This window comes from Gracilinanus agilis, chromosome 1, assembly GCF_016433145.1.
Source record: "Gracilinanus agilis isolate LMUSP501 chromosome 1, AgileGrace, whole genome shotgun sequence".
NCBI lineage: Eukaryota > Metazoa > Chordata > Mammalia > Didelphimorphia > Didelphidae > Gracilinanus > Gracilinanus agilis.
The window spans coordinates 757,151,574-757,166,733 of NC_058130.1; the positions used below are offsets into that span (position 1 = coordinate 757,151,574).

At 38.4% G+C, this 15,160-nt stretch overlaps 1 protein-coding gene across 1 annotated transcript in view; it reads right to left on the bottom strand.

Moving 5' to 3' along the window:
- TMEM116 (transmembrane protein 116) overlaps window positions 1-15,160 on the bottom strand; it is a 49,310-nt gene that overhangs the window by 1,596 nt on the left and 32,554 nt on the right. Inside the window, exons 5-9 of the mRNA XM_044673603.1 lie at window positions 13,911-13,954; window positions 12,690-12,773; window positions 10,900-11,038; window positions 1,474-1,618; window positions 435-508 (exon numbers count right to left, since the gene is read on the bottom strand). Of these exons, the coding sequence (XP_044529538.1) occupies window positions 435-508; window positions 1,474-1,618; window positions 10,900-11,038; window positions 12,690-12,773; window positions 13,911-13,954 (486 nt within the window). The remainder of the gene's footprint in view (window positions 1-434; window positions 509-1,473; window positions 1,619-10,899; window positions 11,039-12,689; window positions 12,774-13,910; window positions 13,955-15,160) is intronic.

The following is a 15,160-nucleotide window of genomic DNA, read 5'->3' on the forward strand; positions in this document are numbered from 1 at the left end:
AGAGAGAGAGAGAAAGAGAGAGAGAGAGAGAGAGAGAGAGAGAGAGAGAGAGAGAGAGAGAGAGAAAGAGAGCAGCACAAGGGCTAGGCAATCAAGGTTAAGTGGCTTGTCCAGCATCACCCAGCAAGTATCTGAGGTCACATTTGAACCCAGAACCTCCCAATTCCATGCCTGACACTCTATCCACTAGTTTCCCTACCTGCTCTTGGTCCTTTCTTTACTATACTGTGTTATCTATAAGGTACCCCAGTCAATGTCAAAATGGAACCAATTCTCTAGACTACATTTGGGCAGTTTGACAAGGCAGCTTTCTCATTGATTTAGGAAGCTGCTTAGCCAGTGGGGAGCATTTACTTGTGCAGGCTGAGAGGGTAGGAGGTCAGAGGGAAGCTGATGGAGGAGAGCAGAGGGCAGAGGCCCCAGGAATGGGTTACCTGGAGAACGTAGAGTGCTATGTGCAGTCGGGTGTTCTGTGGCCTGGCCAGTTTGATGATCACCAAGATGACAGCTGTGAATACAGAGGGTAGGTTTAGAGGGAACTCGAATCAGGGTCTGTAAGTATTTGAAGACAATTATTGTCTAGAAGAGAGTTAGCTTCGTTCTATTTGGCCCCAGAGAGCAACTGCAAACCCCAAGAGGAAATGAAAAATGGCCCCACAATCTATCTCCCCCCTCCCCCACTCCAGCAAATTCAGGCTTAATGCTGGGGAAAAACTGCTTAAGAGGAAGAACAGTCACAGAATTAAGTGGATTCCTCTCTTCCTCATTTGAGGTCTTCAAGCAAATCATCTTTTGTCAGAGGCTCCGTGGAGACAGGAATCTAACTCAGGGAGATATTAGACTAGATGGCCAACGGAGGGCTCTTTATATTCGAATATTCTAAGATTTGGGGTAAGCTTTCATGGCCTACCTTTGTGCCCCAGAGTATAAAAATGTGGACAAGGGATTGCTGGAAATAAAACTGGGAGCTTCATGAATATGTAGCATCAAATTGGATGATACAAAGAACTTGATGGGCCTCTCGTTTCTCTCCCCACTTTCTGGTGGATTTAACTGGAGTTTTGGCATTAAAGGCAGAAGGATATGCTGGAAGACACTGTTCTCTCTAAGTTTACCAAGCCAAAGCTGGATGGCCACTTGTTGGGGAGTCTGAAGGAGCACTTGGAAGTCATATGAGTCCATGGCTCTTATATTACAGGGAACAAAACTGAGGCCCAGAGAATTGAAAGAATTTGCCCAAAGTCCCAGAACTAGGATTCAAACCCCAATCTTCAGACTTAGGCCAGGTATGTTTCTGCTGTACCATATTGTGTCAACTTCTCTTAAAAGAAAGCAGAAGAAAATAGTGGTAGGGTGAGAAACCAAGGAATGTGTTTTCAAAGCAGAGAGACTTTGACTGACTGGTTTCTCCAAATCCTTTCTCAGGCTGGACCTCCTCTTTCCCTGGGACTCCCCTAAGCCTGAGCTGCTCACCTGGACCCCAGCAGGAAAAAAAGGCAGCTGGGTAAAAACGCACTCGCTGCTCCACCACGCGGATCACGGCCCATTGTGCATCCCCCAGGAAGCCAGTGGATTTCACAAACCTCTTATACAATATTTGGGCCCGGATGAGTAAAGTCTGGAAAGGAAAATAAAGAGGAAGGTGGATGGAAGCAGTGTGGAGGGTCCTTCCTCTTAAAGTGAGAGTCAACGTGGTGTATGAATATAATGGAATACTATTATGTTGTAAGAAATGATAAAGGAGATGGTTTCAGAGAAACCTAGAAAGACTTGTATGAACAGATGCAGAGTAAAGTGAGCAGAACCCAGAGAATAATTCATATGATAATAACACTATAAAAACAAACTTTGAGACATAGCAACCCTGATTGGAGACAACTAGGTGGCTCAGTGGAGAGAGCCAAGTCTAGAGATGGGAGGTCCTGGGTTCAAATAAGAGCTGTGTGATCCTGGACAAGTCATTTAACCCTTGTTGCCTAGCTCTTACCACTCTTCTGCCTTGGAACTGATACTTAGCATCAATTTTTAAGGGGTTTGAAAAAAAAGAAAAAAAGGAGAATGAGAATGTAAAGTTGAAAATAAAATAAAATTTTATTTAAAAAGAAAAAAGAACCTACAGAATATATTCAAAATAAATACCAGGTCAGGTGATATAGTGGCTAGAGTGCTGGATCTGAAGTTAGTAAGATTCATGTTCATGAATGCAAATCTGGCCCCAGATACTAGCTGTATGACACTGGGCAAGTCACTGAACTCTTTTTGCCATCATTTCCTCATCTATAAAATGTGATAGAGACAGAAATGGTCAACCACTCCAGTTTCTTTTCCAGGGAAACTTCAAATGAGGTAACAAAGAATTAGAAGTGACTAAAAAACAATAAATTTCAGGAGAACACAAACCACTTGGAGGATCTAGACAGACTATATGTAGAAGGGGGGGGGGGCTTGAACTGAGTCTTAAAGAAAAGTAGAGATTTTGTATTTATTTTAAACTCTTACCTTCAGTCTTTGTAACAACTCTAAGACAGAAGAGCAAGGGTTAGACAATTGGGGTCAAGTGACTTGCTCAGGGTCACACAGCTAGGAAGTGTCTGAGGGCATCTGCATCCTCCCAACTCCAAACCTGGAGTTCTATCCATTGTGCTACCTAGTTGACCTAGAAATGAGATATTGAAAGAGGGAGGGCATTCCAGGTAGGAAGGATGGCCAGTGCAGATAGGTGGTCAGAGATGGAAGGTTACATGCAAGGAACAGAAAGAGGCCAATTTCCTGGACAAGAAGGTGGGAGGAAGAATAATAAGGCTGGAAAAATACTTGGGGTCAGACTTTAAAGGTCAGACAGAAGCTTATATATTATCCTTGATGCAATAGGGAGGCACTACAGTGACTTAATTCGACCTGCCTTTTGGGAGGATGACTTTAGCAACTGAATGGAATATGAACTGGAGTGGAGAGAGACTTGTGGTGGGAAGAACAATCAGAAAGCCATTGCAATAGTCCAAGTGAGAGGTTATGAAAAACTTAAGTAGGATAGTAGCTATGTGAGAGGAGGAAGGGGGACATATAAGAGAGATGCTGTAGAGACAGAAAAGATAGGATTTCACAACAGATTGGATATGAGCATAAAGGAGAGTAATGAGTCAAAAAGAACAACCATGTTGAAACTCAGGTGATTGGAAGGATGATGAAGTCCTCGACAGAAATGGCTCAGTTGGAAAGAAGGGATGATTTAACAGTAAAGATGATGAACTCTGTTTTGGAGATGTTGAGTTTAAGATGTCCAATAGGTGGTGATAGGGGACTGTTAACTCAGAAGAGACACTTGTTATTTAGTTATTTTCAATCAAGTCCAACTCTTCATGACCCCATTTGGGATTTTCTTGGCAAAGATTCTGGAGCACTTTGCCATTTCCTTCTTCAGCTCTTTTACAAATGAGGAAACTGAGGCAAACAGGCTTAAGTGATTTGCCCAGGGTTACACAGCTAGGAAGTATCTAAAGTATCCAGAACTGAATTCAGGAAGATGAGTCTTCCAGTCTCTAGGTAAAGTACTCTATCCACTTTGCTTCTTAGTTGCCCCAGAAAAAAAAATGTGATAAATAGATTTAAGAGTCTTATATTTAGAGAAGAAACATGAAAACTAAACTGGGGGTGGGGAACTAATGCAGTCACCAAGGGAGATAGCATAGAGAGAAAAGGAAAGAGGTCCCAGAACAGAGCTATGGGGCATACAACAATTAGGAGTATCATGATATGAATAATGAATCATCAAAGAAGATTGAAAAAAAAAGGAAGGAAACATATATAGATTTTATATGAAATGTGTGTAGCCTGAATTAAATTTTCAGGAAGCAATTATTTATGTAAAGCTAAACAATGAAACTTCTTTTATTCTATCAGATATGCAGTTACTTAGGTAGAAAAGAAATTGATACCTGGTTTGAACCACACAATTTAATATATATTGTGTGATTTTTGGAATTGCTTATTTTCAAAAAACTGAATTTTGTAAAGATAGATGATAATCCCTCTTAATTCCTTCTATGTCAGAAAAATAGCTGATAAAACCAATTTTGTGCCTCTTCCTTAAGGGTTTTTCACCTCATAAACCACCAAAGATGATCTTTCCTGTCTTTATTGTGGTACTTTGTGGTGGAAAATAAACATTCATGGAAATGTTTCTAAATGCAAAAAAAAAAAAAAAAAAAAAAATGGATTCCCGAGTAAAGGAGTTCATGGGGTCAAAACGCATCTTTATTCCAGGATCATCAGCACGGCCTTCTACTTTTCTTTTCTTCTTAGCAATGAAAACCTAAACTTTTATGAAATGTGGAGCCAGTGAGATAAGTTTAACTTCTAAATTTTCCTCTTGTATGTTGAAATGTATTCCTCAGTCAAGCTTTTAAAAATTCTTCAGTCCAACTTTGCTTCCTAATTGCTGTGGTTTAAATTATAGTCTTGTTACATTATAAAGCCTAGTAGAGAAAAGAAACACCAAGGAACAGTTTTGTTGAATGTAAAGCACTGGTGCCATTAATTGTCCACATACAGAAGGCTTTTCACCCTTGTGCACACACTGTATGCTGGTTGTAACTCAAATCAGCTTACCCTTTTGTATGAAGATTATTTCACTAACTGCTATAGTTAATAAGATCAAATCTTTGTATGAGAGAAAACAACTGAAATTTTACTTTTCAACTGACATTTCTAATGCTGGTGTCAACGTTTACCAATGAAAATTAATAACATTAATAAAAAAAGAAGTAGGGAAGACGGCAGAGTAGCAGCATGGAAATCTCAAACCTCTTGGCAAATACTCTCCAACGAACTTCAAAATAACACTTCAAAATGAATACTGGAATGACAGGACCAATAAGGGGAAGTATTGAAGTTATTTTCCTGCAGAAAACAATTTGAAAGGTAGGCAGAAAGGGTCTGGTTCACTGGGGTAAGAGGAGAGCACAGTCCTTACTTAGCAAGGTAATTGGAATAAGGCAACAGCAAGTCCTACCACCACCAACACACCTACTGCTCTAGGTTTTGAATCCGGGCACAAGACAACTTTGAGACCCCAAGACCCATCCCACTCCTTGAAGTTCCAAGCCCTAGTGCAAGGCAGTCAGCAGTGTGCCTGGCCAGGGTAAGCCTAAAGTGAGGTCCAGAACACTTGCCCAGGCTTAAGACCAGCACAAGTTGACTCAAAGAGCTCTGAGTCCTGCAAGCCAACATCAATCTCTGGGGGATACTGAATCAGCAGTGGGAGGTAGTTTTCAGAGCTTCTAGCCCACAGGCCACCCTGGAAGAACTGAAATTTAAAGAAACTCAGAAGTAGAGCTGAGGGCAACAGCAAGGAAAAACTGAAATTTAAGAAAGTACCCCCCACTACCCTGAGAACAGATCCCAGCATTAAGATAAAAGTAAAAGTTGAGGAAAGGGCTAGGAAAATGAGCAAACATTAAAAAAAACTAACCAATGAAAATTATTGTGGAGACAAAGAAGAATAAACACAGACTCAGAAGGAGAAATTAAATGAGTTTCAGGAGGAAATAGTAAAACTATACTATTGGGGACCTCAATTTTCCCCTCTTAGATCTAAATAAATCATACCAAAAAATAAACAAGAAGGAAGTAAAGGAAATGATTGAAATTTTAAGAAAGTTAGATTTATTAGATCTCTAAAGAAAAATGAAGGGTAATTGAAAGAAATATATCTTCTTTTCAGTAGTACATGGCACCTATATAAAACTGTCCATGTTTTAGAGCATAAAAACCACAACCAAATGCAGAAAAGCAGAAATAATAAATGTATCCATTTCAGATCATAATTACAGCTAAAATTACAATCAATAAGAGTCTACAGAAAGAGAAATAAAAATTAATTGGAAACTAAATAATCTAATTCTATAAAAATGGTAGGTCAAAGAACAAATCATAGCAACAATCAATTATTTCATTAAAGAGATGACATTTCAAAATTTAAGGGATACAACCAAAGCAGTGCTTAGGGGAAAATTTCTATCCCTAAATGATTACATCAGTAAAATAGAGAAAAAGTGGATCAGTGAATTGGGCAATGAATTGGACAACTTAAAAAACTAGAAAAAGAACAAATTTAAAGTCCCCAGTTAAAGACCAAATTAGAAATTCTAAAAATCAAAGGAGAAATTAATAAAACTGAAAGTATGAGAATCATTGAACTAATAAATAGGACTAGGAATTGGTTTTATGGAAAAAAAAAAGAGCATTGGTTAACTTGATTAAAAGAAGGAAAGAAAACAAATCAAACTACCAGTATCAAAAATGGCAAGAGTTAAAGCAATCATTCAGAACTATTTTGCCCAAAATGCCAATAAATCTGACAATTTAAGTGAAATGAGTGAATATTTACAAAAATCTAAATTACCCAGATTAACAAAAGAGGAAATAGAATATTTAAGTAATCTCATCTCAGAAAAAGAAGTTGAACAAGCCAACAACAAACTTCCTAAGAAAAAAACCCATAGGACCAGTTGGATTCACAAGTGAATTCTATCAAATGTTTAAATAAAAATTAATCCTGTGTGGGATGAAATTGTGCATTATTCCCCAATATACTTTGATTAATATTAGTAATAATAGATTGGCAACTTACTATAGAAAAATAGTGACGTTAGGTGCCCTCCAGTAAGAGATATCAAGCTGTCCTTTTGAAGAGTAGAAGAAACCCCCTTCCCAAGTAGCTCTCTATATATTAATATAGGCTTTTGATATTCTTCTCAAATGTGGCTAAGAGACTGCCCCCCTTTCTTCTATTCCCATGGGAAGTTTAGAGGTGTCCTAATTTCTTTGAGAGAGATCTCAAAACTTACAAGTTATAATCTTGACTACATGTCCCGAGAAATGTTTCAATAGCCCAAGAAATGTTGCAATAGCCTGGGAGATGTTTCAACCTGACTGCTATACTGCTATAGCTTAAGAAATGTTGCGATGCTATAGCCAAAGAAATGTTTCAAAGAGTGTTTCAGCCTGAATTGTTGCAATTTGATAAATCCTTATATAGGCCTAAAAACCAGACTCGACTAAAAAATGCAAACCTAAGGAATATTCCTATACTCTTGGAAATGTTGGAAGATAAAGAAAAGAAACTTAGAAGTATTGGGAAGGATTAAGGAGCATAGAAAAAGGAGGTAGAATAAGATACAGATGATGGGAAAGTAGCGATAGCATTCTGTTGGATCCCTATAAAATCTAAGTAAACCTGGGCATATGGACCCACTGTTTCTGAGACCTCAGACTATGGAGCCCCCCGCTCTGTATTTCTCTCTCTCTCTCTCTCTCTCTCTCTCTCTCTCTCTCTCTCTCTCTCTCTATCTATCTCTCTCTCTCTCTCTCTCTCTCTCTCCCTCCCCACCTTCCCACCTATGCCCAGGTAGTATTGCTTCACCCACACTGTGGGGATTCTGTCTATGCCCAGACAGTGTTCCTCACTCTATGCCCCCCACACCTCTGAATAAAGCCACATGAACTCTTCCAGCAACAAGTCTCCTGTCTGTTCATTAGAGAGATTTGGGGGATATGAGCCCCTCAGAATTTCACTCCACACAATCCCAACACTATATAAACTATTTGAAAAATTAGGCAACGGTGTCCTACCAAATTCCTTTTATGACACAAATATGGTGCTGGTACTAAAGACAAGAAAAGCAAAAATAGAGAAAGAAAATTACAGACCAATTTCCTTAATGAGTATTGGTACAAAAATCTTAAATAAAATACTAGCAAAGTGATGACAGCAATGTATCACAAGGATCATTCACTATGACGAGGTGGGATTTATGCCAGGAATGCAAGGCTGGTGGTTTAATATTAGGAGAACTATCAGCATAACTGACCATGTCAATAATCAAATGAACAGAAATCACATAATTATTTCATTAAACGCAGAAAAGGCCTTCAACAAATTATAACAACCATTCCTATTAAAAACACTAGACAGGGGGCAGCTGGGTAGCTCAGTGGAGTGAGAGTCAAGCCTAGAGACAGGAGGTCCTGGGTTCAAACCCGGCCTCAGCCACTTCCCAGCTGTGTGACCCTGGGCAAGTCACTTGACCCCCATTGCCCACCCTTACCACTCTTCCACGTATGAGACAATACACCAAAGTACAAGGGTTTTAAAAAAAAAAACAAACACTAGACAGCATAGGAATAAATAGGCCATTTCTTAAAATGACAAGTAGTATCTATCTAAAACCATTAGCAAGTATCATCTGCAATGGAGATAAGTTATAAGTTTTCCCAGTTACATCAGAGAGGAAGTAAGGATGTCCATTATCACCACTATTTTTAATATTTTATTAGATATGCTAGCTTTAGCAATAAGAAAAGAAAAAGAAATTGAAGAGATTAAAGTAGGCAATGAGGAAATGAAACTCTTAGTCTTTGCAGATGATATGATGGTATACTTAGAGAATCAACTAAAAAAACTAGATGGAAAAATAACTTAAACAAAGTTGCAAGATACAAAATAAACCCACATAAATCATCAGTATTTCTATATATTACTAACAAAGTCCAGCATCAAGATATAGAAAGAGAAATTCCATTTTAAAAGGAATATAAAATGTCTGGAAATCTACTCAGCAAGACAAACACAAGAATTATAAGAACACAATTACAAAACACTTTTAATATGAATAAAGTCAGATACAAACAATTGGAAAAACATTAATTACTCATGGTTAGGTTGAGTTAATAAAATAAAATTTATAATCCTACATAAGCTAATTTACTTATTCAGTGTCATACCAATCAAACTACCAAAAAACTATTTTATAGAACTAGAAAAAAGAATTTAAAAATTCATCTGTAAGAACAAAAGGTCAAGAATATCAAGGAAATAAAAATATGGTCTAGCAGCACTAGATTTCAGATTGTACTACAAAAGCAGTAATCATCAAAACAATCTGGTACTGACTAAGAAATAGAATGGTGGATTAATAGAATCGATTAGATATACAATATAGAGGGGTAAATGACCTTAGCAATTTAGTGTTTCATAAACCCAAAGACCCCAGCTTTTGGGATAAGAGCTCACTATTTGACAAAAACTGCTGGGAAAACTGGAAAACAGTGTGGTAGAAACGAGATATAGAACAATATTTAACATCCTATATGGTCAAAATAGGTATATGAATTAGACAAAAAGGATAATACCATAAGCAAATCAGGGGAACATAGAATAATTTATCTGGCAGACCTACGAAAAAGGAAAGAATTTTTGACCAAACAAGAGAAGGAAAATATTATAAGATTTAAAATGAATATTTTCGGCTATATTAAATTAAAAAGGTTTTGTACAATGTAACCAAAATTAGAAGAGAAACAACAAACTGAGGAAAACATTTTTATAGCAAATTTCTCAGATAAATGTCTCATTCTCAAATAGAGAGAGAACTAAGTCAAATTTATAAGAATACAAGTCATTCCCCAAATGACAAATGGTCAAAGGAGTTTTCAAATGAAGAAATCAAAGCTATCAATAATCAGATGAAAAAAAATGTTCTAAATTATTCTTGATTAGAGAAATGCAAATTAAAATAATGCTGAGGTACCACCTCACACTTATTAGATTGGCCAATATGACAGTAGAGGAAAGTGATAAATGTTGGAGGGGATGTGGCAAAATTAGGACACTGATGCATTGTTGGTGGAGATGTGAACTAATCCAACCATTCTGGAGGGCAATTTGGAACTCTGTCCAAAGATCTATAAAACTGTGCATATCATTTGATCTTGTAATACCATTACTAGATCTATATCCCAAGGAGATCATAAAAAAAGGGAAAGGACTTAGAAAAATATTTGCAGCTGCTCTTTTTTTGTGGTGGGAAAGATTTGGAAATTATGGGGATGTCCATCAGTTGAAGGATAGCTGAACAAATTGTGATATGTAAAGGTGATGGAAAACTATTGAACTATAAGAAATGATGAGCAGGATAATTGAAGAGAGGACAAGGAGAATGAATAAGAAAAAGTCATTGCAATGGAGTAATTAATAGATCATTAATAAATAATTGGTAATTTGGGAGAGAACAGTTTCAGTTCAGAAAACAGTTGGGGAAAGAACAGTTACACAGTGGAATAATAAGGTTAGAAGACAGAATGCTGTGAGCTTAGAAGACACAGAAGGAGGACAAGAAGCGGGGGCAATAAGTATAAGTAAGTTTTCTAGGAGTTTGGCTGTAAAAAGGAGGAAAAATGTAGAATGATAATTTGGAGGGATAGTAGTATCTGGAGAAGTTCAGGGATTTTTTTAAGGATAGGGTAGAAATGAGAGAGTTTGTAGTTAAATGGGAAATCATTACAAGGAGAGACTGAAGTCTGGGGAGGATTTGATGATGAGGGAAGGGTGAGATTGAGGGTAAAGTGGAATTGGCCTTGGAGAGAAGAAAGGATCCATCTTCATCAGACATTGGGGTAAAGAAAGAAAGAATGGTGGATTAGGTCAAAGGGTTTTGAGGACTGAGAAAGGGAAAAGAGCCAAATTTATGACAAAAAAAAAAGTCCTCAATTTTTTCAATAAATTATGAATCGAGGTTGCATGTATCAAAAAAGCTATATTTAAGCCCAGATCTGCCTAAATAAAGGTCCAGGGCTCTATCCACAATGCCATTCTGCCTTGAGACCTGAGATATTTTTCACCTCTGAGTTGCTGAGATCAGAACAGTATTCTCTTGGGGATTAGATTAATCTCCAGGATCTTTGCCAAGAAAATAGAGTCGAACATGACTGAAAGATGACTGAACTACACAATTCTGGGAAGAACCTGTCCTGTGCAAGCTGTTCCAGATCCTGAGGAGAAGCCCAACCCAGCCCTGTACTGCTAAACGGTGAACCCCAGAAAGCAAGCTGGCACTGTACCACGATAGCGAGCAGGCTGAACAGGAAGCTAGCCAGGAAGACGATGAGCCCGTAAAAGTAGAGGATTCTGCAGACCGAAGTACTGGCAGAGGGCAGGAGTTCGGCCATTGCTGGGGGTGGTGAGTGCATCAGGAGACACCTAGGAACCATGAAGGAATAGGAGTCAGAGGGTGCGGAGCAAGGATGGCCCTGGGAGCAGAAGGATGCTCTCCATAGCTCTGACACACATGGTAAATAGAAAATTCCCAGGTGAGGCAACTTCCTCTACCAGTGTAGGTTGGCATCCCTCTGCCTTCAGTCTAGAGTCATCAGTGGCACTAAGTGGTTCCCATCCTCCACTGTGTGCCAGAGGCAGGACACCAAACTAGGTTTTCCTGGCTTTGAGGCACCCACTCTCTCTCCACTATGCCATTACTGACTGTCTTTCTTTAAAAAAAAAATTCTTACCTCCTGTCTTAGAATAGATACTGAGTATTGGCTGTAAGGCAGAAGAGTGATAAAGGTTAGGCAGTGGGGGTTAAGTGACTTGCCCAGGGTCACACAGCTAGGAAGTACCTAGGAGTTCTCGTCTCCAAACCTGGTCCTCTATCTGCTGAGCCACCATGCTACCCTGTCATACTGTCTTTCAGTTGTTATCATCGTTAATAATTATGATTGAGATATGTGTAAAACCCAGTGGATTCGCTTGTCAGCTCCATGAGGGGGGAGGGAGGAAGGGAGGGAAAGAACATGAATCATAATCATGGAAAAAAATATCCTAAATAAATAAATAAATTTTAAAAGAAGAAAAAATAATAATTATGACTGAGTCAGCTTCTTCTCTAGCCATGATCTATAGCACAGGCACCACCAAATGACCAACAATCACCTGACATTTATTAAGAATTGTCCTGGGCACTGGGGATAAAGCCAATCAATTATTCAACAAGCATTTATTAAGTATCTGCTTTGTGCTAGACTACAAAGACAACAATGAACCAGTCCCTGCCCACAAGGAACTTCCATCCTACCAGGGAGACACAAAACGTACACAATCAAGCAAATTCAACATGTAAAGAAAATAATACAAAGCAATTTCAAAAGGTAAGGAGCATGGCAGCAGCTAGGTGGTTCAGTGGATAGAGAGCCAGGCCTGGAGATGGGATGTCCTGGGTTCAAATCTGACTTCAGACACTTACTAGCTGTATGACTCTGGGCAAGTCACTTAACCCCCCCTTGCCCAGCCCTCACTACTCTTCTGCTTTGGAAACAACACACAAAATTGATTCTAAGATGGAAAATAAGAGGTTTTTTTTTTTAAAGGGGTTAGGGTATATTAATAACTGAAGGGTATAGGATCAGGAAAAGTTTGATGCCATGTTTTTGAGGAAGCTAGAGATTTCCTTGAGACAGAGGAGTATGCTCCGGTCTATACTATAACATAGGGAGTCAATTTTATTAGAAAAGAGAGTCTGGGGGGCAGCTGGGTAGCTCAGTGGATTGAGAGCCAGGCCTAGAGATGGGAGGTCCTAGGTTCAAATCTGGCGTCAGACACTTCCCAGCTGTGTGACCCTGGGCAAGTCACTTGACCCCCATTGCCTACCCTTTCCACTCTTCTGCCTTGGAGCCAATATACAATATTAATTCCAAGATTGAAGGTAAGGGTTTTAAAAAAAAAAGGAAAAAAGAAAAAAAAGACAAGAGAGAGTCTGTGAAGGGGAATAAAATGAAATAAGGCTATAAGAGAATGGCTCTGATCCAGGAAAATAAAATAAAATAAAATAAAATGAATAGATTTGAGTTTCACATACCTATGACTCTGGCTGAAATTATGGAAACATTCACTAGCATTGCCCAGGCAGAATACAGGTGCCATCAGCAGCAGAGGGATGAGACTAGGAAAAGACAATACACATTTTCTGGTGATTAAGAACTTCCTCTCCCTCCAAACTGTACCCCAAGAGCAGGCACACATCACAGGCATATACACACACGTCTCTCAGAGAAGGTGGATACTTTTCTCCTATCATAATTCTCCAAGAACACAGTCATCACTGTATATTTTATCTTCCTGTTCCTGCTTATTTCACTTTGAATCAGTTTCTATAACTTCTGAAGCTTCTAGGAATTCATTATATTTATTATTCCTTTTTTGTGTGGTTTTTTAAAAATTAGTTTGTTTTTTACTTAGCCCCCTCTACTCCCCACACCATAGACGGTATCATTCCACACAATATATAGAATATATCTTTCATATCTCCACTTCTCAGATCATTCTCTGGAGGTGAACATTCACTAGTTAGTCTTCAAATATTAAATCTACAGCTATACATAATATTCTCTTGGTTCTACTTGTTTCATTCCTCCGTTATCTCATGTAGTTCTTTCCAAGTTTCCTTCTTTCATTCTTTCATTCTTTCTTTCTTTCTTTCTTTCTTTCTTTCTTTCTTTCTTTCTTTCTTTCTTTCTTTCTTTCTTTCTTTCTTTCTTTCTTTCTTTNTTTTTCCTCCTTCCTTCCTTCCTTCCTTCCTTCCTTCCTTCCTTCCTTCCTTCCTTCCTTCCTTCCTTCCTTCCTTCCTTCTTTCTTTCTCTCTCTCTCTCTCTCTCTTTCTTTCTTTTTCTTTTTAAATTTTTTTTAAAATTTTAAACCCTTAACTTCTGTGTATTGGTTCCTGGTTAGAAGAGTGGTAAGGGTAGGCAATGGGGGTCAAGTGACCTGCCCAGGGTCACACAGCTGGGAAGTGTCTGAGGCTAGATTTGAACCTAGGACCTTCTGTCTCTAGACCTGACTCTCAATCCACTGAGCTATCCAATTGCCCCTTTCCAAGTTTCTTTAAAAATTAATCTGCTCATTCTTTCTTATGGTGCAATAGCATTCCATATTCATTATTTCTTCCAGCACTGTAATATTCCACTACATTTGAATACCATAATTTGTTTAGCCATTTCCTGAGAGATGCTACTGTTTCTTTGTATCTTGACCCAAGCTTCCGGAGAATTCAAACAGAGAGGAAGGAGAGGCAGAGTCTCACCTGGACAAAACAACAGTTATCCATCCAATTCTGGAGGTGTAGTCCTGTGAGAATGACAGATGCAATCAGTGTCCTAGGACTAGGCTGCTGCATAACGGGAAGGATCCTAAGATGATAAACACCAACCAGATTCCCTCTTGCCAATACAGATTGGTGCCTCACTGACAATGCGATGCCGAGGCAATGAGAGGTTAAGTAGACAGGTACAAGCCTTGCTTTTAGGAGTTTATAATTAAAGATAATTGACAGAATTCCTTTAAGAGATGAGGATTTGGGAGTTTGTCTTTTTCTGAAATTTTCATAGTTTAGGAAACTTCAAGTGAGGAATCCCTCTACCAAAGAACATAAGTAAAAAATCCCCCATTTAGAGCTTTCAAGAGTTGCCTGGGATGCTGAGAGTTAAGTGACTTGCCCAGGATTACATATCCAATATGTGTCAGAGATAGGACTTGAACTCAGGTCTTCCTGACTCTAAAACTGACTCCAGTCACTATGTAGAACCCTACATAGTGACTGGAGTCAGTTTTAGACACATGTCACCACTCTAAATGTAGAAAATATAGAAAAATGTAGAAATGTAGAAAATGTAGAAAAACAAGACACTATAAACTCCTCAAAATGACTAAAATTTGGTTGTATAGAATATTGCTCTAAACAAAGGTAATGTGGGGCAGCTAGGTGGCCTAGAGGATTAAGTGCCAGGCCTGGAGTCAGGAGGACCTGGATGAAATTTAGCCTCAGTCACTTCCTAGCTGTGTGACCCTGGGCCAGTAACTTAACCCCATTTGCCTAGCCCTTGCCCTTCTGTCTTATTTACTGGGACAAAAAGTAAGGGTTTTAGATAAAACAAAAACAAGGGAGATATTTTCCTTCTCTGCCCACCTTTATTCTTATACCTGGCCAAAGTATTTAGCACATAATAGGTATATGGGAAGTCCTTACTAATTAACCAGTTGATTGATTATTTCTGTTAAGATCTAGGCCATCATGTTTTTACATGTAATCAGGAAAAAATAAAATATTAAATTATTTTTAAAAAGAAAACCCCAAACTCATATTACTTCCTCACCCAGGCATCAACAGGGGATGAAAAAACTCTTTAAGTAGAGAATAAAAGGGATATTAATCAGAATCATGCTATGGAGTCCCAGGAAGGAGATTGGCTTCAATTATGAAGTACCTCTGCCTTTCAGTTAAGTTCAACAGGCATTTATTATTATTATTATTATTATTATTATTATTATTATTAT